The sequence below is a fragment of the Nipponia nippon genome, unplaced genomic scaffold (assembly GCF_047370975.1).
Source record: "Nipponia nippon isolate SJK-2023a ecotype South Korea unplaced genomic scaffold, ASM4737097v1 scaffold_3, whole genome shotgun sequence".
NCBI lineage: Eukaryota > Metazoa > Chordata > Aves > Pelecaniformes > Threskiornithidae > Nipponia > Nipponia nippon.
Window position 1 is genome coordinate 117,637,466 of NW_028262347.1, and position 27,848 is coordinate 117,665,313.

The 27,848-nt window shown below is 41.1% G+C and overlaps 1 protein-coding gene across 3 annotated transcripts in view; it reads right to left on the bottom strand.

The window, feature by feature from the left end:
* ABLIM1 (actin binding LIM protein 1) overlaps window positions 1–27,848 on the bottom strand; it is a 213,305-nt gene that overhangs the window by 135,215 nt on the left and 50,242 nt on the right. Inside the window, exon 1 of one of the 3 annotated variants that reach the window (XM_087766571.1) lies at window positions 14,387–14,630. The exons of the other annotated variants lie outside the window; for them this stretch is intronic. Coding sequence (XP_087622697.1) covers window positions 14,387–14,630 — 244 coding nt within the window. Of the gene's footprint in view, window positions 1–14,386; window positions 14,631–27,848 lie in introns of those variants that run through there. 3 annotated transcript variants of the gene reach the window in all.

Below are 27,848 nucleotides of genomic sequence, written 5' to 3' on the forward strand. Positions count from 1 at the left end.
TATGGGCAGATTCATTGGGCTATAGCTTCAACTTGACCACAACTCAGAGCAAAATGTGCTTTAGGTTACATGATGGAGGTGCAATTACATTTAAATTGCACCTTAAAGCAAAAGCTATGTTCAGCCCAGAGTCGGAGGAACGCCTGTTTTTTTTAGAGCTGGACTTGAACTGGAGCTCACACCTCCACAAGGGAATTCCTCCTCAGTGCTACTATAAGTAGCGAGAGAGAAATTAATGTAAAGAAACAAGCTGTAGGCATCAGCCAGACAGAGCAGCAGATGGCTGATACCTGCTGGAAAAAAATCAGAGCATGCACACAGCTTTGTGGTAAATAAATTCTAAATGTTTTGTATAAATTCCACCCAGAACAACAGAAAGAAATGAAACAAGTCAGTCTGCCTCACCCGAAAGATCTCTCTTACTCAGCGACATTCTTTAATAAATAAATATATAAGAGAGAGAGAGATATTCAGGCATATGCATGGAAAAAAATAGTTATTCTATTCTAACAAATCTAGGCTGGCTTTCTGTTGTTAGCAGTCTAACGTGTAAGAGAAGCACAGCCCAGGCAGTCTGACATTCTTGCTTCTATGACTCAGTGTGTTGCTATTAATAGCATTTGAGGCTCAACTGGGGAGCCGGGCTGAACCCCACCAACACCGAGGCATAATCCTTTATGTCACATTTCTGACACACTAGAGATGTCAGGTTGTAACTCAACCTGGCTGTGTTCTTTTTCAAACAGTATTTTGTAAACAGTTGGGGGACAGCCTCCTGAAAGGGGCACATCTGACCTTCATTCATAAATATTTGATCTGATGTGCAGAGCACAGTCTATGGATACACACCTATGGATGCTGTTAACCCCTTCCTGTGATTCTCCGACACCCTTGAAAGGCTTGCAATGATTATCATTCATTTTTCGGTCCAGCAGCTGCTGACACAGAAGCTGCCTGCTGGTATCTGGACTTTCTGTTCTCTGAGTTCATTACCTCCATTTTTCACATGTGCTAGAGATTAGCACTGCTGTATCTCATCTCACCCGTAGCTGAACAGAAGCCTTTCCTCACATCGCTCAGCCATGGGAAGCTGCAATGTTAGACTACAGCATGCAAATAAAAATAAATATGAAAATACAGACTGCAGTAAATTATACTTCAAATTTAGGACTCAAATGTAATTTACTCCTGAGTAAAGAGATACAAAAGGCAGACGGTGGTATTGTAAATAAAATCTTTTTACACCAGAATGGTTTTTGGTTTTAATCTCATTGTTTTCAGCCTGAAGACTAAAATTTACCCTGCTGTACAAATCAGAATCTACTCAGATATCCTAAACTGGAGATGAAAGAGGAATAGACAGCAATTCTAGAAACAAACCCCTGGTACTTATTGTTATTTAGAGGTGCATATTTTAAAGGAAAGCAAAATAACCTTTTTTCTTTAAATAACGTTTTGCACTGTACAAATTAAATAGAGAGTCTCCCTTGAACACAGTGTTGGTGGACGACTCACAACGAGTACACTATAGCTAAACAACATGCTTATGTTGCAGTTATTTTCTGGTGAAAAATATCCTGTGCATTCAGCAAGAGGCATGAGATCACTCCACTAAGGGAAAGAGTTAAACCAGTTTGTTTTGGTTTTTCTTGTACCTTGACAAAGTTGAAAAAGTATATGTAAGATACTAAGCAGTTTAGCCATGATTTAACATTTGTTATTCTCATTTTAAAAGCTGGCTTTCATATTTTTATCTTGCTCTCATTCTTCACAGATGAGATCATGGCTTAGAAGTATCAGCACACAGTTTTTATACAATTTCTTCAAAACTGACTGATATCTCTTGTTCATCAACCAATGAAGGAAACAGTCTGCTAGAAAACAGAAAGGGAAAGGGGAGAAGTTGTTAAATTAAATAACACCCAGGAAAATACCTTCTGTTTAAACACAGTTTTGACAAGAAAGCCTGCCACAGGCTTCTGCAGCTTTAACCACTGTACAACCTAGGTCAATTAAGAGCCATCTCTTCTATGAAGTCTTGATTATGGCATTTTGCAAAATGTTCCCTTCTCCAGGAAGGTAATGCCGCGCTCTCGTGACCTGCTCTAATTGTTATCCTGACTTAACTGTGCCTGCTCAGAGGAAAACCAATAACGTCAACATGGGATTTCTTGCAAAAGACCTGTGACCCAGCAGTGGTCCCAGTGCCCTGACAGGGAAGCCTACAGTTTCCAGTTTTAGCATTCTCAAAAGCTGTATGATTAAGTATTTCCTGGCTTCTGTTTCTCCTTAACATAGCCTGCTCCAGCAATCTATTCCTCTGATGCCTCTCCCTCAGCCACTTGGACAACTGACATATTTTCCATCTTTTGCAAACAGCTCAAGCAGCAGTGCTTCTCAAGGGCTGCAGTATAAAAGATGGCAGGCAACCGACTCGGGCAAAGTTGATGACGTCGGTGGAGTTTTTCAGATTCACCCAGACACGCTGCTGAGCAGAATTCAGCCTGTACCTGACAAAACTGTTCCCCATACTCGGTGTGAATAGCTGGGTGTTTGCTCCTGAAGAAAGACGTAAGGTGTTTAGTAAGGCTGCTCTTGCACGTGTTGCTCTTTTGTCTCCTCAGGTTCTTACAGTACCCCTCAGTAAATGTACTAGTCTTCCCAAGCCTGCAGGCAAGCTGCAGGGGAAGCTCCTTTATGGCAGTCATCCTACAGGCTTTCCATACCCTCCACAAAGTTTTTGCTCTGCAATGACTTCATGCTGCAGCTTTGCAATGGTCTTAGGCTGCCAACCTCTCCTTCACCCCATCTCCTCATCACACTGCCCTGTGTGGAACCAGCAAGGTGTTGAGGAGCGACGAAGGCCGCACAGACTGACCTCACCACCGCAGACCCTCTGTGTTGCCCTGTCACAAGTTTTAAACAGTCTAGAGGAGCGTACACAGACCCACCAGAGAGGAACATGGTTCCTTCTTAGGACATACTACGGTCCTGAAATCCCACATCTTGGGATAATCACATTATCCTTACTGATAAGACTGATCCTTAAGCAATTAATGCCTGATGGCCTGGGTCCTACCCACAACCTTCCCGCTACACTAGGCTTTTCTTTGTAGCCTATGTCATGCTATTTTGATTACAATCAGTCTGTAATATTGGTGTTTACAGTCATGTGTCATCATTCTTTTAGAGTAAATTAAATTAAAATTTACCAAATACATCACCTGATTCAGCAAAATAATAAGTGTATTCATTCTGATCTTCCAGGATTTGGGGGTTTAGTGCTTTTTTAACAGAACCATTTAATATTCTTTCAAATTAGACTCCTCGGGAATAAAACATTTCTCAGGTCTTGACCTATTAAGAGGTCGGAATTTCTTAAAACAAAATTTGATTTTCTGCGGTTCTCATAAGCAAGATTTTCTTAATAGGCTGCTATTCTGTATAACAGTAATAGTCTGAAAAATATCAATAAAACAGTAAGAGTAATGTCTAATTTATTGCAACACAAAAATAAGGAAACAAGGACACTTGGCTTTGCTCTGAACATTAAGAAGCCTGTAACACACATGCTTATGTAAAAAGCACCTGAATCCTCCAGATCATCTTATCTTTAGAAACAGATGAGAAAAGATGGTTACATCATTATACTTCTTGGTGGCCCCAAAAATATACAAAGCTCACTGCCAGGTAATCTTCAGACTGTAGGTATGTACAAACATTTACCTCTGAACACACATTTATATTATTGATATAACAACTGGCTTCCAAACTGCTTATGTTATTGCTAATCCTTAGAAAGCAGATCATGTTTTCTTAACACTTGTGTGAACTTTTACACTATGCACGCATACTTGGCACTGAACTGAGATATAGTACAGTAATATGCTGTAGTAACAGTGGTTTCAACTCAGTATTTTTTAAAAAAACTACCATATAAAATAATCACTATTCACCTGCTATAAACTCAATTAATCTAGCCAAATCATGATCACAACCAGTACTGCTGCTGATAAAAATATGAGTGTACGGTCAGTAACCATTACTGACAGTAATGACAATTACTGCTAAAACCTGCAAATAACTTGCAGGAAGGCAAGAATCCCCAACAGGAAAGCATATTTGCAAGTGTCATGCTTTACTGTGCAAGCCTAAGGTTAAGGAGATTTGATATTGATAATCCACTTCAGAATTGGATTAACTCTGCAGAATCACCCCCATAGCCTGTCTTGGGAGTTTTTTTGTCAGTGAAATAAGCAGGAATGCAGTAAAGACTCACTAGTCTAAAGAGCTTCTCCATGAGAGGTCCATGAAACACCAGATCGAAGCAGTTTCCCGCCAATCAGTTAATTTGCAGAGCAAAGAAACAAGTTCTTTGTTTTGCAGTCTCGAGAGACGTGACAGAGTATCTCACTAAGCGTTAACCTTTAGCGTATGCCTCAGCAGTACAACATACAGCAAAGCACACAACAATGCAAGTCCGTGATCCCTGAAGACGAGGCAACCCATCATGTGGACACTGGATATATACCACCCTTACATTTAAACTGGACTAATCAATTTTCACTGTGCCAAACGACAAATTCCTTCTCTTCTGATTCCATATTAAACTATAAATAGGACTCAAAAAAAAGGCACCTAAATCTGTCCTGCAAATGTATCTCACTCCCAACAGCTATTTCCCAGTCCAGTGTCCTATCAAATGAACCATGGAGGACCTCAAAGAAAAGATAAAAACATGCTTTCCAAGTACATATGACTTGGCTACATAGTGTAATATTAATATATTCAAACAAGCTTTTACAACAAACACAATTTTTATCATCTCACCCCAGCTTCAGGAATCTTTCTATTAGTGGCTCTTTGATTTTATCTGCTAGCTAGGGAGGTCACTTGCTTCAGTATGTAAAAACTTGTATATTTGAAGCTTTCTTTTAAATTATTTGTTGCTGTTTCAATAGTAGGACCGTCAAAAAAATATTAAGCAGACACACCACAAATTGTTATTCAAAACAGAGTAGGCATAACTGATTCCAACATCAGTTAACCGAGGGATCAGGCCCAGCCAGCATGGGTTTATGAAAGGGAGATCCTGTTTCACTAACCTGGTCTCCTTCTATGACAAGGTGACCCGCTTAGTGGATGAGGGGAAGGCTGTGGATGTTGTCTACTTGGACTTTAGTAAGGCCTTTCACACAGTCTCCCACAGCATTCTCCTGGAGAAGCTGGCTGCTCACGGCTTGGATGGGTGCACTCGACACTGGGTTAAAAACTGGCTGGATGGCCGAGCCCAGAGAGTGGTGGGGAATGAAGTCAAATCCAATTGGCGGCCGGTCACGAGCGGTGTTCCCCAGGGCTCAGTACTGGGGCCGGTCCTGTTCAATATCTTCACTGATGATCTGGACGAGGGGATTGAGTGCACCCTCAGTAAGTTTGCAGATGACACCAAGTTGGGTGGAAGTGTCGATCTGCTGGAGGGTAGGAAGGCCCTACAGAGGGACCTGGACAGGCTGGACCGATGAGCCGGGGCCAACTGCATGAGATTCAACAAGGCTCAGTGCTGGGTCCTGCACTTCGGTCACAACAACCCCATGCAACGCTACAGGCTGGGGGAGGAGTGGCTGGAGAGTTGTCTGGCGGAAAAGGACCTGGGGGTGATGGTTGACAGCTGCCTGAACATGAGCCAGCAGTGTGCCCAGGTGGCCAAGAGGGCCAATGGCATCCTGGCCTGTATCAAGAATAGTGTGGCCAGCAGGACCAGGGAGGTGATAATGCCCCTGTACTCGGCACTGGTGAGGCCACACCTCGAGTACTGTGTTCAGTGTTGGGCCCCTCACTACAGGAAGGACATTGAGGTGCTGGAGCGTGTCCAGAGGAGGGCAACGAAGTTGGTGAAGGGTCTAGAGCACAAGTCTTGTGAGGAACGGCTGAGGGATCTGTGGTTGTTTAGCCTGGAGAAGAGGAGGCTGAGGGGAGACCTTATTGCTCTCTACAACTGCCTGAAAGGAGGCTGTAGCGAGGTGGGGGTTGGTCTCTTCTCCCAAGTAATGAGTGATAGAACGAGAGGAAACAGCCTCAAGCTGCGCCAGGGGAGGTTTAGGTTAGACATTAGGAAAAAATTCTTCACCGAGAGGGTGGTCAAGCATTGGAACAGGCTGCCCAGGGAAGTGGTTGAGTCTCCATCCCTGGAGGTATTTAAAGAACGGATAGATATGGTGCTTGAAGACATGGTACAGATGAACTTGGCAGTGATATGTTGACGGTTGGGACTCGATGATCTTGAGGGTCTTTTCCAACCTTGACGATTCTATAATTCTATGATCTGCACTCACTGGAATTTTTAAAAGATAACTACAAAAGCTATTTTGCTGCTGCTGCTCCATAAGAAGGTTTGCTCACAGTTAGTTTAAACCAAACCGGATGGCTTATTGCCTCTGCTCCAAAGGAGAGAGTCACATATTTTACAGGAGAGTTTGCCAGCTTAAAAAATAAACAAACAATATTGAATCTTCCAAGTACTGATGTATACTGATAAGCTGAGTTTATAGTTTTGCATTTTACAGTTTAATGCTTCTATGTTTTACGTTGAAAACTGCACAGAGCTCCACCATGTAATTCATGTGGTAACAAACCAGTGACAAACATTCCCTGGTGCCATAGCGTTTCTGCCTCCCACCAAAAAGACCCACTCTTTAAAGGAAAATAACTGAAAACTGAAAAATCAAAAGCAGGATAATGCAAAAACTGTAAACACAACCTCCCATTCTAACACTGTCTTCCTTCCCTCTCAGCTGCACCTTGTCTGCATCGCCTGAGTGAAGAACATTCCTGCTTCCCTTTCTTCCCTTCTCCTCCCATTAATTATTTGCCCTTTTACTGGAAAAAGTCCCACAGAGGTCTACCAAACATCTATCATTCTCCCAAACTAAAAGCCATTTTTAAGGCCCCTGTATACAAAAGTCTACTTAGCGATATCCCCATCTCTCAGGCATAAAGGAGGAGAAGGAGCCAACAGCAATTCGTGTTCACCCTCTCCTTAACCAGTACATGAGGGACATATGGGAGTGGATGAAGCAAGGGAAAAGGCCATGTTCCAAGCTTCTCTCTCCTCTTCTACTCTCTCTATGCCCAAAGTCAAAGCTGGAGCCAGTGAGGACAGCCATTTCCTATGCCCTTCTCCCTGCTCTGAGGTTTTCCCACTATTTCACCGCTTGGATAAGCAAAGCAGGCCCAAGGAATGGCTAACAGAGGAGAAGAAAGAGCAATTTCTACTCCTCTTTTCCCCAGCCCAGTGCCACCAGTATTTTACCCACTGGCAGAAAAGCTACAACTTTTTCAGCTTGACATCAGCTTCCATTTCAGATTTACGTGTATCTTTCCCACCTGCAAGAGGCTGTGGCGGGGAAGGGGGGCTGCTCTCCTGCCACCTGAAGCAGTGGAGGGCAAGCCAGACCCGCTGTCCTGCTTCGGCCCTGCCCAGGAAGGGGACTGCATTTCTCTCTCGGTTGTTTGATTAAAACACCAAGATTATACAGCTGCAAATGACGGACACAGGAGAGGAAGTTTCAATCAGATACAGAACAAAAGCAGGACTCCCTGTAAACAACAGTGGGGGATGTGTAGGCACCATACGCTCCTTCCAGTCAGAGCTGCCTGCACCCATCAGTATTACGGAGTTACAGGGCAAGTGAGATCTTTGCTTCAGTTCCCCTTCATAATCTTCACACTACTGCTACTGCCTATGTATATAGCCACAGAGGAAACTAGAAAATTTTCATTATTTCTTTCTACTTAAAGCTGACTTAGCTCATCTTTCTTGCTAGCATCTAGTTAGTAACAGTAGGAACTGCAACTTTGTTCTTGTTTATTGGCTAAGATAACAAAGAATTTAGGCGGAAAGGGAGCAGTGAGCCCTATGGAGGTGAATGCAGTTGCTCTAAACCATGCTACGTTAATGCAGATTAACGCTAAACCACTGATGTACTACTAAGCAAATTAGCTTGGATTGACCTCAACCCTGGCAACAACTTGTCCTGCAGCACATGGAACTCTGAAACAGGAAGCCAAGGGTTAAGAAGACATGAAATGTTCAAATATTTTAAGTAAAAATGTGGCAGTGATTAAATTGGAGTAGAGATACTGCAAACGGGCAGAGGATGGTCCTAACTGATGACTTCTTATTTTTAAATTTAATTAAAAAAAAAAAATCAAGCTAACTGTGCATATTTACAGAATCAAAGATTATTAGGGCCTAAGACAGGCAGGGAGTTTCAGCTACACTTCTTACGCAAACACAAAACCACTACTCAGTGTTTTTCACAAGCATACATGCTGTGCTTCTCAGGACAACGCAGAACCCATCTCCATTTGACAACCCCTTAGTCATACGAAGATTGACTAAATCCCTCACTTATCTCCACTCTTCTAGATTGAGCAAACCTAATTCTATTAATCTTTTCTCATAAGTCTTTTTTCCTAATACTATTCTCACTGCCTTCTACCAGTTTTCCTCCAGTCTATCAGTATCTTTCTCAAAATGCAATGTCCAGACCTAGAGACAGTATCCAGCAGCGTCCTCTTCAGTAACAGAAACAGAGAAAAATTATCTACCTTGCTGTACATATCTCCTGCTAACACACCCCAGAAAAAGCATGGCTTTTTTTGCAGCAGTATTATACAGTTGATCTCTATTTACATTGTGATAAGTATTATCCTCCATCTACTTTTCCGGAGTAGTGTTAGTTATTTTCCATTTCTTACGTATGCAAGTCCAACAGTTTACATTTTTAGTCACTGAAATTCAACTGCAGGATTTCAAACAATCTAGCTGACTTATCAGGACTATTCAGAATTCAGACATTGTCCTGCAGAAGAATGACATAATGCTCCCTAACCTGGATTACCACAAACTTTAAAAGCATGCTCCCTATTCAATCATATAAGTCAGCATTATAAAAAAATAAAATTATAGGGACTGAGGCCAGGAGAGACCGCTCACTTGAAGGAATCCATTTGAAAAGCTATCAAAAAGAAGAACCACCTTATCTGAAGTACACGAGCAGTCTGTTCAGCACCTCTCAGCATCTCAAGAGTACCAGCTACTACAATGCCAATAGAACCTGCATTTTTCTCTCTCATATCACCACTTGCCACATTCAAGATTGCTTAGCTTTGGACACCTGACAAGTCCACCACAGCACCATTAAAATCCTATGGCTGTAGGTCACATCAAGTACACATTCTGTGGGGAGCTACTATGAACACCGTTAGCAGGTAAGACCAAAGATTAAGATAGGAATTCTTTTTTTCCATCTGTGCATTGCTTCTTTCTGTCCAGGTAACAACAGGGACAGGTGTCAAAGAAACTGCAGTCTTCAGGGTGATTTTGGGCACTCCTTGGTACTAAGAATGGAAAATGGCAATTGGGCACAAAAAGTGCCTGTTTGTTTCCCTAGCTGGGGGCTGGCTCTAGCTTTCTTGCCATAACACAGCAAGAAAACCCTACTAATGCAAGCAAGCTGATGTGTAGGAACTTAGATGTCAAACAGTGGGCAAAGATTCAAATGTTTATGCTGCAGCTAGTATTTTATAATTGGACCTTTTATTTCAAATCTGTAAAGCCCATTCCTCTCAAGAACACCCTACTTCTGTGTCTTCCCTCACATCACCATGCTGATCTCTTGGACCCCTCCTCCCTGTAAACATACACACAGAAAAACCAGACCTTCTTTTCCCCAGATCCCCATTTCAAAGAGAAGAGAAAGAAGAGAAGAGAAGAGAAGAGAAGAGAAGAGAAGAGAAGAGAAGAGAAGAGAAGAGAAGAGAAGAGAAGAGAAGAGAAGAGAAGAGAAGAGAAGAGAAGAGAAGAGAAGAGAAGAGAATATTTCAGTTGGAAGCGACCTACAGCGATCACCTAGTCCAACTGCCGGACCACTTCAGGGCTGACCAAGTTAAAGCATGATAAGGGCATTGTCCAAATGCCTCTTAATCACTGGTAGGCTTGGGACACTGACCACCTCTCTGGGAAGCCTGTTCCAGTGTTTGACCACCCTCTCAGTAAAGAAATGCTTCCTAATGTCCAGTCTAAACCTCCCCTGGTGCAGCTTTGAACCACTCCCACGCATCCTACCACTGGATACCATGGAGAAGAGACCAGCACCTCCCTCTCTACTTCCCCTCCTCAGGAACCTGCACTGAGCAAGAGAATCATAGAATCGTTTAGGCTGGAAAAGACCCTCAAGATCATCAAGTCTAACTGTTAACCTAGCATTGCCAAGGCCACCACTAAACCATGTCCTAAGCAGCACATCTACACGGCTTTTAAATACCTCCAGGGATGGGGACTCAACCACTTCCCTGGGCAGCCTGTTCCAATGCTTGACCACCCTCTCGGTGAAGAATTTTTTCCTAATGTCTAACCTAAACCTCCCCTGGCGCAGCTTGAGGCTGTTTCCTCTCGTTCTATCACTCATTACTTGGGAGAAGAGACCAACCCCCACCTCGCTACAGCCTCCTTTCAGGCAGTTGTAGAGAGCAATAAGGTCTCCCCTCAGCCTCCTCTTCTCCAGGCTAAACAACCCCAGCTCCCTCAGCTGCTCCTCACAAGACTTATTCTCTAGACCCTTCACCAGCTTCATTGCCCTTCTCTGGACACGCTCCAGCACCTCCCCGTCCTTCTTGTACTGAGGGGCCCAAAACTGAACAGAGTACTCGAGGTGCGGCCTCACCAGTGCCGAGTACAGGGGCACTATCACCTCCCTGGTCCTGCTGGCCACACTATTCCTGATATAAGCCAGGATGCCATTGGCCTTCTTGGCCACCTGGGCACACTGCCAGCTCATATTCAGCCGGTTGTCAACCATCACCCCCAGGTCCTTTTCTGCCAGGCAGCTCTCCAGCCACTCCTCCCCCAGCCTGTAGCGTTGCATGGGGTTGTTGTGACCAAAGTGCAGGACCCGCCACTGAGCCTCTTTGAACCTCATACAGTTGGCCCCAGCCCATTGATCCAGCCTGTCCAGGTCCCTCTGTAGGGCCTTCCTACCCTCCAGCAGATCAACACTCCCACCCCACTTGGTGTCGTCTGCGAACTTTCTGAGGGTGCACTCGATCCCTCATCGAGATCATTGATAAAGATATTAAACAGAACTGGCCCCAATACTGAGCCCTGGGGAACACCATTTGTTGCTGGCTGCCAACTGGATTTAACTCCATTCACCACATCTCTTGGGCCCAGTCATCCAGCCAGTTTTTAACTCAGCGAAGAGTAAATAGGGTCTCAGTGCTTCATAAATTTTCCTGCACCAGTCCAGTCTGGTCCCTGGCTCATCACTGCGCTGTTTTCATGCTCTCTGGATTCTCCCCATGCTTTTCTCATCCTCTCACGTTCCTTCTGTCTTCCTTTACATCCAACTGATCCAACACAAGCAGCCATTCTCACAAGTGCTGCTTTAAATTAAGACTGTTACATAAACAGTTACTAAACTCATACAGGAGGTCAGTTAGATAATATGGTATATACCTCCTTTCCCTCAGGTGTATACCACTGTCGCATCCGAAGAGTAATCAGTTTGGAAGGGTGCATGAGGTGTCACTTGTACAAGCGACAGACGACAGTATCTCATACAAGAAGCAACATCACACAGTTTCAAGCCAATTTTCTCTTTAAAATTCCACTGCTCTTTTGCAACCAACTTTCAACTTTTGCTAGTCCTGAATATCAGTCATTTCTCCACAGAACCTTTTGCATCAGAGTCTGGCCTCCAGAGAATCAAAGCCACGTGCTGAACCAGGCCTTCTAGGCTAAGACAGATTTTCCCCTCTCGTGGGAAGCAGTCCCCTATCACCTCCCCTAGAAACAGGAGGGAAGGTAGCTCATCAGTCTTTGGCCAAATGAGCTCAAGCGAAATGCAGAATAAGGGTCCTTTCAGTGATTCAAAGCCTCTTTTGAACACCGTTGGGGTTTTTTTTGGTTTTTTTTTTTACGTTTTCTTCAAATTTTAGAGTACTTTTAACTGCCAGTATCATGCCAACATTCAACCTGATGAGACAAGTTTAACCACCAACATCCCCCTCATGAAGAGGATGGAATTCCCTGATACGAGTGCTAAGTAAAAGCAAGTCACAAGCTAAATCGGTGAGACTCAAGACACTCACCTCCTGACTGCTAAATAGCTCTGCACTGGTTGATAATTCCTGACCTTCCAAAAATCTAAAATATGGGCCTTTCCTGATGGTTATGATTCCACTTACGAGCAGCAAGGAAAATATTTAGTGAGTCTCCAAATGCCTTGAACAGGGTATTTTCTAATCTCTGTTTGTAAAGCCAAATACGGACAGCAAACTGTCTTTCAGCAGGGTATATAAGCTTCTAAATCTTGTAGTACTTGAGGCATCATAATCCCCAAGCAGGCACATGGCCTAAGAGACAGACTCATGCATTTTGTATCTTAAAGTCACATACAACTTTCACAACCAAGCCGCTTTCAATAACCATTCCACTATTTTTGTACTAAGTAGGTGAGATTCTGATTCCAATTGTTGTAATTTAAGTAAAGCTGAGACACCAGACACCTTGCAACTTTTCAGCTAGCATTATTCATGGCACTGGAAAGCAGGACCACAATACCCATCCTATTGAACAGTAGCACCCAAATTGTAGCATGAAAGGAAAAAAAGCCCCAGTGATTATTTGCATTATCTATTGCAGCATAATGCTAATCAGAACCTGTCCCACTATCTTTGTGATTGCTTACAAATGAGTGCAAAAGAACTCAAGAAGAACTGCAAAACTGCAGATTTCTAGCTTGATTTAAGCCCCATACAAATTAGAAGAAAATTGCACCTGTGCAAAAAGGTGGCTCCCAGCCTTCTACAATGGCAAAGTATTTCTTTGGAGTCCTGCATGGATTGATCATATAGCTGGTCACTGTTCATTCAATTAATTTTCTATCCTAAATTGTGATTTATAAAAACACCTAAATTGTCCGTAGAAGTTTTCTCCAGAATATCACTGTGAAGCACTGGGGGGGCTGGCAAGGCAGAATGATAGTTGCTTTTTCTGGTTCACAGCCATATTATATATTTGCCTCATGTTTTAGCAACACCTTAATTAAAATTTTAGTTTTAAAATCATTTATTACTCAGAAGCAGTAACTATCCGAAACAGCATATGGGTTTTGGTCAGTGTGAAGTTCATGCTGACTAGCAAAAAGCTATTTGCACAGAAGAAAAAGTGTTACCTGGCACTGACGAAACAACAAATTTGAAAGCAGATCTTTGAAAAATACTTGCCTACCACATACTATCACTCAGTATTAACATTTTGAGGAGCTGAGCAGAGTGACCAGTATGTAGCAGTTTTCTTGATCTGCTAAGTACAGGCAAAACTTCAGCACATAAACAGTTTGGGTTATCAAAACTGAGGTCCATAAAGCAAGCCCTAGAAGAGAGTATCTTTGAAATTTATCTGAAAGCTTCAGATCAACATTTATAGCCAATTTCATAGATTGGAGTTTCCAGAAAACTTTTTTTTTTTTTATTTTTAATGGGTTGTAACAAAACAGTTAAGCTGATGAATTCCAGATATAAGTCCTCCCACCACCAATAGCTCTATGAAGGAATAAACCAGTGTTCAATATTAATTAAAAACACAAACCAAATTTTAGGAACTACTGGGAGGAACAAAGAGCATTGTTATGACTCTCTATATATGCCCACGTTATGCTACATGTTGAATACCATTCTATTCCCCAATTTTTCAAGGGTTATGGTAGGATTAGGAAAATAAAGGTAAAAAGGATAATCAAAGGCATGAACTGGCTCCTGCACAAAGAGCATCTAAATAAACTATGAATGCTTAGCTTCGAAAAGAAGGTACCTGGATAGAAGATACAACAGAAGTCCAATAAACTCACAAGTGACAAGAAGAACGTGAACACGGAGAGACTTTTTATCACCTCTTCCAACTTGAAAATGAGGCAGCTTCAAATGAAACTACTTGGCAATAGGTTTAAAACAAACAAAAGGGAATACAGTTTTATAAAACCCATAGGAAAGCTTTGGAACACACCACCACAGGATGTTGTGCTTTCAAAAGATATTTTTCTAGCTTGAATACTTCTGCAGATTAAGGCCCCCTTTGTCCTAGGACAGCCACACAGAGAGAGCTGCACCTATATCCATCAACTACTTTTGACTATTCAGGTTCTAATTTGGCTTTTTATTCTTCTTTCCCTCCTCTCTCTGTCAGTGATGAAATATTTCTCCACACCTGAGCACACGTGCTGTCATAAAGCATCTTGCTGCTACACAAAAACTAAGCTAACTGTAAAGCAACTTAGCCTACCCACCAACCCAAAATCAAGATCCAACGCCAGTCCTCACTTACCCAGATCCTTAGGAATGTCAAATAACCGCTCGCATAAGTAGTAGTCATCCGAATTCAAGTAGGGCAGGTGCTTCAGCAAGCTCTGCTTAGGAATGAGATACAAGACCTCTGCAATATCCCCATCCTCAATAATTGACACCCTTTTGACTGAATTTCGGAATTTCACCTTTTCCAGCACCAATTCTTCAGTTTTACTTGATCCACACAGCTTCCCAAAGCTGTTTAGGATGGTGAAAGACTGCATTTCTGCTGGGGAGAAGCTAGGGAAAGCAACCTGTGGTGCACTCACGGCACACTGCCCTTACCAATCCTTCTCTTTTTCTCTTATCCAGCAAAGCAGATTAAGGAAGATATATTTTTAGTGATTATCTTCAAGAGATTATGACAGTATGCTTGATCATGTGACTGCCATCTAAAACTATTGTAATCAGTTGCAACTCATTCCTGGGAATGCAAAAATCAGAAGCCAAACCATAAAGAGTATCTGAAAATCAGATTAATATTCAGGACAAGACAAAGAACGTAACTGAGGTATATAAGAGGATTAGTTTAAAATGAAAAAACCTTGCTGTATCAAAAATCTTATTATGGAAGAATCATTATCATAAGCTACAAATGCACATCTGTGCATTTCATCTACCATGCCCCTGTTCCATGCCAGGTCTGTACGTGTGCTATGGCGAAAAGGCTACAGTAAAGGTAGAGCATGTTTGTCCTCCTTTTTGAAGAATGTACAAAGGCTGGCTAGCACTACTTCATAAGCAGATTTCTTTGGAGAAATCCTTTCTGCAGCTTTCACTGCCTATTCCAAACAAAAGCACTTAAGCTTTCCCCTAACTATTAAGGATTAGTTCGCTCGTGCTCTTCCTCTCCACTTTCCTGTGTAGCTGACAGGAGAAGCTTTACAGATACTGTGCCAACCCTTCCTGCTTCACTTACAAGAAGTATTTACATTAATCCAATTCCAGTGACTTGCTAATCTAATCATCTAATGAATATTTCTCCCTGGGTAAGGGCAGAGTTAATCATCAACGGGGCACTGGAAAGTTACAGGAAATTCCACAGTGAAAGACAAAAAAAAAACAAACCCAAAACCCCAACCTAAACCAACATTTATTATGTGTAAGAGAAAGTTACAGGTAGACCCCAGACCAGGACCTGCTCAGAGACAACTTCAGATCCTTTACTCAGCCAGACTCCCAGAGACAACTGCGCAGACAGTGTCTGGCCCAGGCTTTCAGTTCCCCTTAAGGTACAGAAGTTAGCGATAGCTGCAAAATGACCTGGTGTAATAATTGCACTGCTTCCAGTAAGGCTTTTGCTAAATTAGAAGGTGCAAAAAACCACCAGTAGGCTTACTGAGCGCAGTGAGAAACTGTCATTTAATTCCTCCCTCAAAACCCAGAGTTCAAGTACTATCTACAGATAGGGACAGGCTTTGAAGAGAAGACTGCTTTATTTACTGTTTTAAAGAGAAAATATCATTTCACTAATCCAGACATTGATCATCTATTCTTACACACCTCCTGTGAGGTCAATTGCTTTTTATTTTTCAAGTTGTATGACTTCTATGTTACCTTGAAAACAAGCCTGAAATCATAATTTCCCTTAAACAGCCATTCTCCTGGGTTTTATAATCAATCACAGACACAGTGGGACAAAGCCAGAATAAATCTGCACCACTGTACTATATTTAATGGGGTGATGCTAATGTATATTTGAGGAAGAGCTGGCTCAATAAAGATAGCAATTTGAGTTCTGCCTTAGAGTATCTTCTATCAGATCAGAGACCTCAGCAAATGCTGTGTTTTAAGTACTCCCCCTAGGAAATGAAGCTTTGCAGTAATTTTTCAGTCTCTCCCAGATTTCACAACCTACTGACCTGCGCACCACAGCCACTTAGTGGAAAAGACATATCTTCTGAAACTCCAAAAGCTCCTACCGCTTCAGCTGAAGGTGGATCACCACTCTGTGCTTAAAGCAGAGGGATGACTCATAGGAGACGGCTGGATGCACTCTAACACAAGTATCTCTCAGCTTAATCTACGAGTATCATTTGTTGCTGGATAATCGGTGAAGGATGTTGACATCTGACAACAGCAGTGCCAGCTATCCAGCCTCACCAGCACGTCAAGGTGGACTCTGCCCTTTGAGGTAGGTGAGGCAAAAGCACACATTGCCCTGGCATTAACTCTGCTGCAGAAGTTAATCCTCAGAAAGCAGGAAGGTGAGCTCTGCAGTAACTTTTTAAACTGTGGCAACATTTGCTACAGCTTGGCTGCCTAAATCCTAGAAGAAAAGCTTGTCCTTCATTGGAGTTTGAATGCACTGGTTTAAGACTGACTCCCAGTTTTCTGTTGTAGCCGTGTGATTCCAGCCTTCCACCTATACTCACCCCGACAGTTGTTACATCAGCTATCATGCAATAAGTACTAAACTAGTATGATCTGCTGTGTAGCAGTAGTGAGAAGAAACTGCAGTCTTCTCCCACAAAACCAAACACCATATAAGCTGTATAAAGCCTCTGTCGATTCCTTTCACTCACAGTTTGCCCAGAAGAGTTGCAACTAGGTGACAGAGGTGCAGCAGCAGAGCAAAGGCCCAAGAGGCTGAACCCACCTTCACCCATGCAGGGGTCTGTTCCTGCTTTTGGCAGGCATGACTTCTGCAGGGAGAGCAACTCCAGCGTTAGCTTGGGAGGCAGCAGAGACCGGTGCCCTTTTTCCACAGTATCTCCACTACAGGACCGGTCAGCCTGTGACGGCAGCAGAAGGGTCCAATGTTATTTCAATTAGTGAAGGGCAATCCAGTCTCCTTCTGCCACCACGGCACACGGGATTGGTGGGGGACCATGGGAACAGCTCGGTTTAGCCTAACGTTTTGTGACCCTAACATGACACTGTAGAAGCATCCTGCTTAATTAGAAATAAGGTCCTCCTTCCTCTGAGAGAGACTACTCTAATGATGCCCCTTTCCAGCCCTAGCTATTGCTGTCATTGTCTGATAACCACAATCTCAAAGACCACATACTAACTGCTGCTTATAACACAAAGCACTATGATTTTTTGTTAGTGTTTTTTTAAGTACAGGGTATGTCTTTAAGAGCCTCCATCCTGTTAATATGTCATGTAAGAGGACAAGAAGTAGAAGTGAGCAAAACAAGACCAGGAAGCATCACGGTGGCGTCCCAAGTCAGCCAAAGGGCTGTCTGGAGCAGCTGGCTCCAAGGATCAGATCCTTGTGTCCAAAATAAAGGACAAGGCCTGAGACAGCCTTGTACAGCACACTGTTACCAAGCATTGGGATTTAGCCTTAGCCAGAATCAAAAAGACAGTGGCAATCTCCTACCACTTAAGTCATGCACTCGATGAAGTGGAAAAGACTGATTTCTAATATTTTTGCTGAAAAGAAAAAGGCAGAAAACAAGGGCACAACCCTGTTTCTTGAAACCTTGTTTCTTGAAACGCATTCTCAGGAATCCAGGGTGCCCAACCCAGAAGTAGTGTTGAGGAAATTTCCTCATTATCTGCCAAGTAGCAAAATATTTTTAAACCACTGGCAATTCAAAGCTGTGCCTAATCCGAGTATTCAGTGCTGGGGGCTCGAGCCTTCACAGAGCACAGTTTGAGGTACGGGCACTTTCCAGACTGACAGTTTTCACAAGGGACTGGATATGAGACAGGAATTAGGCAAACTAGCTACTTTAAATATTTTATCTCGTCATCAACTTTATAAATATTTTATTTATAAATATTTTCAGCCGTCTCAAGATCATTATTCAATCCCCTCTGAATTCACCAAACCAACTGGCTGCCCAGATGATAAAAATGCATATATGTTTCATATACAACCAGGAATAGAGGCTTCTGTCCTGATCCTACTAGAACAGAAGTACCAAAAAAATTTGACTGCAATCCACAAATAAATTGCACAACAGAATAGCAGGCATTGAATAATAGCAAAAATTAGACACCAAGGGCTAAAATCATAGCAGAAGAAATATCCCTCCATTCTCCTGAGCAACACTGAGGATTAAGCTGGCCCTTCAGCTAAATAAAAGGCAGAAATGTGTAGTGCACTAATGCTGTCTTTAATTGCTTCTGCCATTAGAATTAAACTTCCTGCAAATGCATTGCAATGTGACTTTATTCTTGTATTGAAAGCAACAAAAACTCCAACCAATTGAAATTGAAAAAAACCCCAAACCAATTGAAAGAAATTGAAGTCAGTCGTATTAGTTCAGCAAAACCTAGCTGCAAAGAAAAATCAAAACCACAGAAAACAAGGTGAAACAAAATGAAATTTTCCTTTTCCCTCATACCACTTCAGAGGGTAACACATTTATTGCACAGGTAGATAGCCCCACATAATGTTTCACGCATCTGTCCAAGGCAACAGGATTGTCTTATTCTCCTATGTAAGAATTCTCAAAGATATTGAGAGTATGGAGGAAAAAAAAAAAAAGGGCCTTCACATAAATGAAAAATGAGCAAGCACTATGTCTATTTATACCAAGAAATATAGTTACTCAAGCAATAAAATAACTGAGACAGCAAGAGGGAACAAAAAATCATTCTAACATTCAACTTGACACACAAAAAAAAAGAAACAAAATTACTCCATACGTGCAGCTTTTTCACTTTCGACATACACAATTCCCTTACTCAAGACTGCAGGCTGACGTACAAAACAGACAGCTATTCACTGTAAACTTGAGGAAACACTTCATCTACATACCGGAGACCAAAAAAATCCACATGCACATCTTTAATTTCTTTACCTAGATGTCCGAAACAGGCAGTCATCTTCTGGGCATACTGACACAAGCCATTCTCGCTGTAAGGTTCCTCACCAAGGATCTGTTCACTCATTGCTTCAGAAGGAGCTGCCTTTCGCTGCAAAGTCAACCAACTGCTGCTTGCTTGAGACTGATAAGACAACAGAGCTTCCTCTTCCAATTTATCTCCATTAATAATTCAGGTACTACATAAAATTTGCTGAGCTTTAAAAACCGGTAGTGCAAAGCTACTCTGTGGCTTTTGAAGTAATCATGTTTTAGTCCTTACAAAGTATCTCAGCTAATTATTATATATATTATATATATATATATTATATATATATATTATTCAGTTTACGGAAAATATTTTCAAATTGCAACAAAATCCATTCTCTTCCTGCACAAGGGGAAATATTCTTGAGATTATGCTCAGATCAGTGAGACATTTAAAATATTCACCCAGCTCGAACCCACAAACAGAATTACCACCACTACTGAAATGTCTTATAACATACTCCAGCAAGCAGACATGTCCACTGCTATAAGAGCACCACTCGTTCATCATATACTGCCATGCACCACTTCTCAATGCTATATATCTTCTGGGGACTAAAAACAAAAAAAGAGCCCACGTACTAACATGATCATATTTTCTGGCACTTTCTAGCACAGTGTATTTCGGAATAACTAAGGCACCACAGCCAGGAGCAACAGGAAGAGGGTATTTTCTCAGCTCACTCGCTGGAGCATGAACCCCATCTAATCTTCTTGTTATCTTGGCTGAGAAGAAAATACAGGAGAACTGACTCAGCAGTTCTGCTCCGGGCCAACTGCAGTGGCCACACATACCTGTCTCTGTTCTGCTCTTCAGAGACAAAAGCAGAGCACTATCAGACTAACTAGGGGAGAAAGAGCATAAGAAAATCCACTACAAATCGCACAATCAATGACACCTACTTAGGCAAATATTTGCAGAATGGCTTTGGCTATACTCTCTTGACTCAGGTGACCATTAGCAGTGAAGAATAGGTGTTCCTCCTAAACAAATATGCTCCTTGTCCACCACACCTGTTATTCCTGCATTCACTTCACGCTTGCTGCTTCTCACTAAGATCATATCCACCCATGAAAAAATATGTAGTAGAGATCATATAATGACTGCTGATGTCCATATTAAGCACTGTTACTACTAAGTAGACACTTTAAAGAGGGATCTGTGCTACTACATCTAGATGTAAATTTTACTTGTAACAGATTGAAAAGCCTAGTTATTAATATTTAACATTAAGTCAACAATTTATTGTCTATAAAAGCACAAGATATATTTAAAAAAAATATATACATACACTACTGCCTATGGCAGGAGGAACATAAAGACCACAAAGCCAGAAGGCATCTCCATACTGGCAAAGAAAGAGTGGCTTACTGAAAAGGGCTAACTCAGGTTAACGTGACGTCAAAGGTAAAGTGATTTGTGCTGTAACTCAGCCGAGCAACCCAATTAAGCACAAGTCTCCCATATAGGCTTGTTAACAAGCTGCTAAGTCAAGATTTTTTCTTCACTGCTACTATAACTGACATTTAACTAACCATTAGCCAAGCTCCATCCAAAACTCCTGTTTTTGCGACACACACATGCAAAGCACAGTATTGAAGAACTGCTACGAAGCCTGTCAAATCCATGAAGTCTGTGAATGTCCATATGAAAGGACAGCAGCAAGTTCAAGCCCGAATAGGATGAAGCTACATTTGTATCAGCTTACGCTGCATCAAACATTAAGTCTTTGAAAAATCATCAGGGGATCTCCCGAGGCGGCACACTGCGAATTCGATCTCAGTTTTATACGTTACCAGCGAGATCTGCATGCACAAACTATTTCGTTACACTAATTCAGAAATAAGAAAGCAAATGTTATTTTATGTATCAATTTCTTCTTGATGTTCATTCCAAAGCATACATGAAACACTGGTTGGCCTTTATCCTTCTGTTACAATTTGCAACCCAGAAAAAAACACAAGAGAAAACTCAACTGCATTTCTATCTCAGACTTAACTAAGAGCTCACGGTGACAATTTCCTTTCCCAACTGATGACATTTGCAAAATCTTTCAGCTGAATTAAAGCATTGTGCTCAGCTTCCTGTATCAACTCTGTATGATAACTTCCACGGCACATGAGCCTTTGCTAACAAAAGAGCAGCTTTGCAGTGCATTGTAAAGCTGGACAGGCAGCATAACAAGCTCTTGGGAATGCTTTTCCCTTTGCTGCACATTCAGAAATTGAATCTGACTCACTTCCCCAAACCCCAGCATCCACCAAGTTTATCCTTCAGTGAAGCAGTGCACATAAAGATTAAACAAACAAAAATATCTAAACAATATGCTTGAGATTACATCTAATCGTCTTTTTCTTGGACAAAAGAGAGAGCAACACCAGCCATTTACCATCATGTGCAATTATTAGCTGGGCTGAAATAGTACACAGAAAAATCAATCACCAAATGAAATATTTAAATGATGTTAGGGAAAAAAACTACAGTAATGTCAGTTAGCAGAGTACTGTCTGCTACCTCTGGAAGCCTTAAAACATTCCTTTCAAGCATCAGGTATTGGCCACTGTCAGGGATCAGATACACATCCACTGGAAATGAAAGAACGGTTTAAATCAATTTCATAACTACATCATTTCTATATTGGATAATCCACTTCCGCTAAGAATACTGCAAATAAATAAACATAAATTGTTTTTAAAAAGCGTCTATTAAGCTTATCTAAAAGCAAGAAACAAAACTGTGTAGAACTTCAAATTCACTAACATAAAACAAAATACTAACTCTTTCTACATTACTGTTGTGTGAAACTTGGAAAAAAAACCAAGCAACTTTCACTTTCCTTGTAATTCCCAAATTCCCCAACTGAAACATTTTTAAAATCTACCAAAAGATTTCTGAAATTATTTTTCTACCTTCTGCAGGAAACTGGTATCTGTGAAGGTTATCCAGTTTCATTTTAAAAATTATTTCTTCTACCAGGTTTAAAGCTAAAGCAGAGACAGACAACTAAATCCCCAACCTGTGATACAAAATGGGCAGTGTCTTTGGAGGCAGAAAGCTGAAAATTCATATATTCAGAACGGGACCTCGATCTGCCACAGGAACCGAACTAAGTGGCTTCATCACTCCCTTTCCATCATTTGATCTTCACGCAAAATTAATTCTGCAATCAATTCTGGCTATTTTGTCCTTTGTCTGCCATCAATTCTGGCTATTTTGTCCTTTAACAAAACAAAACAAAAAAATGACATTTACTGAATCTTGAAGTGTCCACGCTTTCTAACACCTATGCCTAAAGGCATTTTTCCACTGAGGTCTCCACTCCATTTACCACTGTGCACTGCCACGGCTGACTACTGCCACTACCCAGAAATGAAGTCCAATTTCTGTGGCACTGCACCTGCAACACCGATTTATTTTCTTGTTCATGACCGCAGGCCACAGGTATGATGCTACGCTGAGACAAGTACGAGTGAAGAATGTCACCAACATCCAGATGAATTACTGCCATATCCAGAACAGCCTATGGAGATCCTATCCTACTCTATTTAAATAAGCAGCAAAACTATTTGCTGAAATCCACTTTTAGCATTAATGCTATCACAGCTACCAAAGTACCTGCTTCCATAATCAATTATGCAAATTATTAATAAATAGTGAGATTAATAGTGGGAAGTAAGACTGAAGGGCTGGAATGCTAACTTGGAATTTGAGAAACATGCAGCCTCTGCTCTCCCACACACTTGCTGTTTGTCCCTGAGCCATTCCCTTAATCTCTTTCATTGCATTTCCCTGTATCACTTTCCCCCCTCACAAGGGATCTGTAACAATAGGTACATTAAAGACTGAAGTTTTCAGATTCTGTGATAATGGGAACTATAGAAGCACCACAGATAATAACACTATGGAGTAACTGGTCAGCATTAAAAACAGAGGTCATGTAAAGCATAGCTGAGTGCTTCTCCTTGATCTTAATTACCTTCCAACTTCATTACCATATTTCTTAATGATTTTCCAATAGATTGCAGCCCTTATTTAACACTAAAAGTGCTCATTTCCCCTGGAGAATCATGTTACCAGATAAGGCAAACATAACTAATTCTGTACATGTTCTTTGATCTGAAAACTCCATTTTTAGTTATTCTGCCCCAAACAAGCAAAGTCACTGTTACTCTGGTTGCTGTCACTAGAAGAGCACAGAGTTATCAGGTTATGACAAAAGGCATGATTCAACCAAAGGCTATTTACCTTACTTTATCAATTCCGACGTTTATTTCAGACTAGTCATGGAAAAAAAATACCTCTGTGCTCGTCTATTTTCAGACTCAAAATAACAGTGTGTGCATTAATGGATCCATCTATTGCATTATTACAAGATGAGGTGGCTCAGCATTTTATTTCCTGGCAGCACAAGGCTAATCTATTGATCTATAATGTCAAGAACACTGCACCATGGATTCCTACAGCAAAACCAATCCTTTTTACTTACACGTAGGAAAAAAAACCAACTGTAATTGCTGACAACTGATGCAATTTTGTAGGTAGGATATAGTGAGAGCTATATGATCTATAAATATAAAAGCTGCTGCACCCCCAAGACTTTGTATGGTTGAACAACTGACTCAACCACACAATTCAAGTGCTTGCCTATCTCAAAGCTTATAAATAATCCCACGACTTCCGCGGGGCCGTGCACTATGCTTGAAGTTAAAGAGACGCCTAAGGCACTATAGGGAATAATTAGCAAAAAGGATCCTGGCAGAAGCTGGCAGTCCTTCAGATGTTCAGTAGGAAACTGGGGTTTTTTCTACTCCTCAGCAATGTTTAGGTATCTTTTATTTAAACAGGTATTTGAGAAGCAAGCAAGTACTGTGGAAAAACATTCAAAATTTTTAATTTTCTTCTACTTACATGTGGTCATTACTATATAGCAGTTCAGCCTGCAATAGCTGTAAAGAACCACTTAAAGAAAAACAATCAAAATAAATAAAAAAATCAAAACTAAGTTATATTAGCTGGAGATGGTTCATTAGAATAGCTCCCCATTGTGTTTCATATTCACTTTGCTTTTCCAGACAATCTCAAAGGTAGCTTCAAGTAAGCAAAGACTTTCAAGATAAATGTAACTCCTTTAATCAGACTTTTTTCTTTACTTTTCCTTTCTTGAACTTTGACATTTTTCTTCCAGCTGAGAGAAGAAACTCTGTAACATTCCCTTCGCGATGTAGACTTCATAGTAACTGAGACAGAAAAAAGTTGGGAAACAAAGAGATCAAAGTTGAAAGCTCACTGTTCTTCCAGTCCTCATATTTATGTCTTGTACCATTATAAAGAGTGATGCGTTACAAGCATGACATCAAAGAAAGCACCACTCCTCTTGTTATGTGTTAAAATAAACTATACTCTCTGACAAGCCACATGATTACAGAAATACACACAGCAACTTTACTCAAACACTGAACAAAGAATTGTATTAGAAGAAAGTCTTCTCTAGGTCACTGCAGGACTTCCTGAACGTCTTAGTTTAACATTCCCCATTCTCTCCTAACAGTGGATCTTCTACTGTAGATGTGGAACCAGCACACGTGATCGTAAGAAGAATTAAGCATTTCTCTTGCTGCATCAAACTCTCCAGGTCTCCAACGTCACAGCCATTCTCGGAGCATGGCGTAACTCTAAAAGGATAACTTTTGCAGTCATACTGCCCTCGCCCAGCTTCAGTGAAGCCCTAAAAGAGATTCCTTCTTCGTACTATAAGGACTAATTTAACTACCTACCAGAAGCCAGTACAAACTTTCTGTCAATGTCCGTCAAAACTAAGAATAGGAGGTTACCTTTCTATATAGTGGAAAGTATGGCACTGCTACAGGATGCCAGGAATGACATCAGACCAGTTCATCCCCTGCCAACATTCCTACTAAAAGCAGCTTTAAATACGCTGTGTTGGCTAATCTTTGTTTTGTAATTAAATAAATCCTACCGCACTGTTGAACCCTTCCTCTTGTGGTCAGCACTATCTTCTGGTTAAATCAGCTGCACGCACACGCACAAGTGATCACGAGCCATGTTAAAAACTAAGAAGCTGTCCGTTAGGCAAAATTATGACACTACGAGCAGCTCCCTTCTCACACAGGGATCACATTCTGTACAGGCAAAAATGAGGCCTGGACACACCTGAAAATACATTTATGGGGGAAACGAAAGACTCGGAATTTAGTTCAATTTATTCATGACAGGAAATGACATATGACGTACCATATAACTACTAGTATTTGATAAGCTGAAGTTTTGGTCCTCTTGGGTATCCCATGACCTCATTTTGCTTGTTTTTTCATGATAGTTAGGAGGAATCTGCTCAAATAAGCTCCGTAATCTGGCACCAACAGGAAAAGCAACAGTCAGAGAAACACAGCAAACTTCCAAAGCTGACAGGACATTAAAAAGGAGAAACATGTTCTTGACTTGACAACAGGTACAGCTGGGTTTGCTCTTTACCAGTGCCACTCAACACAGAAGAGGCCTTATCTTACGATATTTCCCTGACATGTACAACATTGTGAAGCTGTGCCTATCAAATCCTATGAGAGTTATTCGAAGAACGTACTAAATCAAGGGTCTTGATCCTGCAGTGGAAGCAGAGGGCATTTGGCATCTAGCAAGCTACAATTCTGGAATACAAGGTAGAAAATCAGGTCTTACAATACTGGGAAAAATCATTTCAGTGGTATCATAAACTGTAGGAATGATGAATGAGTCAAATGGAATAGATACAAAGAATCTAAGACCACTATGTACACTACCTGATTGATATTTACCGTATTATATTTGCAACAGTGATTTACAGCAGTATTTCTTCAGCAAGAATTTCTTGATCTTATCCTGCCACTGCTTGACCAAATGCTATCTGCTGAGGTTATTTGGTTTTGCCAGTTAAGCTCATGAGTGTCGCGGGCTACTAACAAAAGTAGTTTTTCCAGCAGGTGAACTTTAAACAAAAGTGTGAGTTTTAAATTATTCTTAAATAAACTGTAACTAAAACATAATGTAAAGTCAAGATGGTCCTTACCATCTTTGAGAGGGAATCTGCTGCTGCATTCTTAGTCACCATCCCAGAGTCCCTATGCTTCCTGGTACTTAAGATACATTAAATGTTCCACCTGGACAGCTACTCCAGAATGGAAGGTCTGATTCTTCAGTTGACGTAGAGCGCAAACAACTATTACTAGTGCATACTAGGAGGTTGGTTTGTTTGGGGTTTTTTTAAGTGTAAACACTCCCTCAGTCTAGAGCAAAGCTTTGTTTTCTTTTATTTGTGTTCACATTATTACTGTGGTACTTGTTTAATATGCAGATTTACCACTAACACAAATCAATGACCAAAAAAAAACAAATCCTTTTTCCATGCAGTTGAGCTTCAACATCCCTTCTAGTATTACCACTCTCTACACATCTTCAATTTTTTGGTAGGAGTTTTGCCCTGGTATGATTTAGGAATAGTTCTGCAACTGAGAATAGCAAAACAACAACAATTAAAGAAAGTAGGCAAGCTAGCCAACCCGTCAGGCTGTGCTAATAAAAACTGATTGATGAACTTCTTCTAGCAGCACTGAGCAATATTTTCAGATGAATCAGTTAAAACAGGTGCTGACCACCACAGGATTTATCAGTAGAGAACCTTATGTTATAAACATATGTTGTGCATATTTTCAGACTGAAACTAGTTGGCAGCTTCCAGTTATTTTCTTTTTAACTATGAATGAATTACAAGATAATGCATTATTTTGTAGTGGTTTTCTGATTGTTTTGTTATTGAGCTTTTTCCCCACATTTATGCTTTCTTTGGAATCCAAACCCTCCCAGTACTTTTCCTAGAATCAATTAATTGATTCTGAAGAAGTAAAAAATTTCAGTTCTCCAGCTGCTTACTGGATTATCATCAGAATAAGGTCAGGTCTTCCAACTTAAAATAGACAGCTGACAAAAAGAATAAGTAGATCATTCTTCTAGAATGTAAAAGCCAGCATGTGAAACATGAAAGTAAAGCAAAACAATCTGTTTTCTTTACCCACTTTAATGATGTGACAAACAATTATCCCCAAAAGTATCTCTCTATATATATTAGATTTCAAAAGGGCTAGACTCTCAGCCTCCTCCTAACGCTAGGGAAGAGAAAGTGCAAACACCGAGAGAGTAGCGGGGAGAAGTAATCCATCTTCTCTCCTGTGCTTTATCAGCGTGGCAGTCAGGAGCTTATCTACAGTGAGACGAGATTTCCATATCCACACAAGAGGTCAGCTGCACTAGCCAAAGCAGGCCGAGAGAGAAGCAAGACCTCCCCACTTCTCAGTATCTCTCGTCAGGAATGGAGAACCAGATACTCAGCCTAACTCACTATAATGAATCCCCACGGGACTTGGACAAATGTTCATTTGATCAGTACGTTCACATCATGATATGACAGTTTCCCACATCACAACAATATAGAAACAGCTGATTTTAACCAAATGCTATCATATTGTACTTCTGTGGAGATTAACTTATATTAATGTAATAAATCTGAAATACTATTTTAAAAATCAAATAGTAAAGAAATAAGGAGGGAAAAAGAAATAATTTTGCACACCTAATTCAGC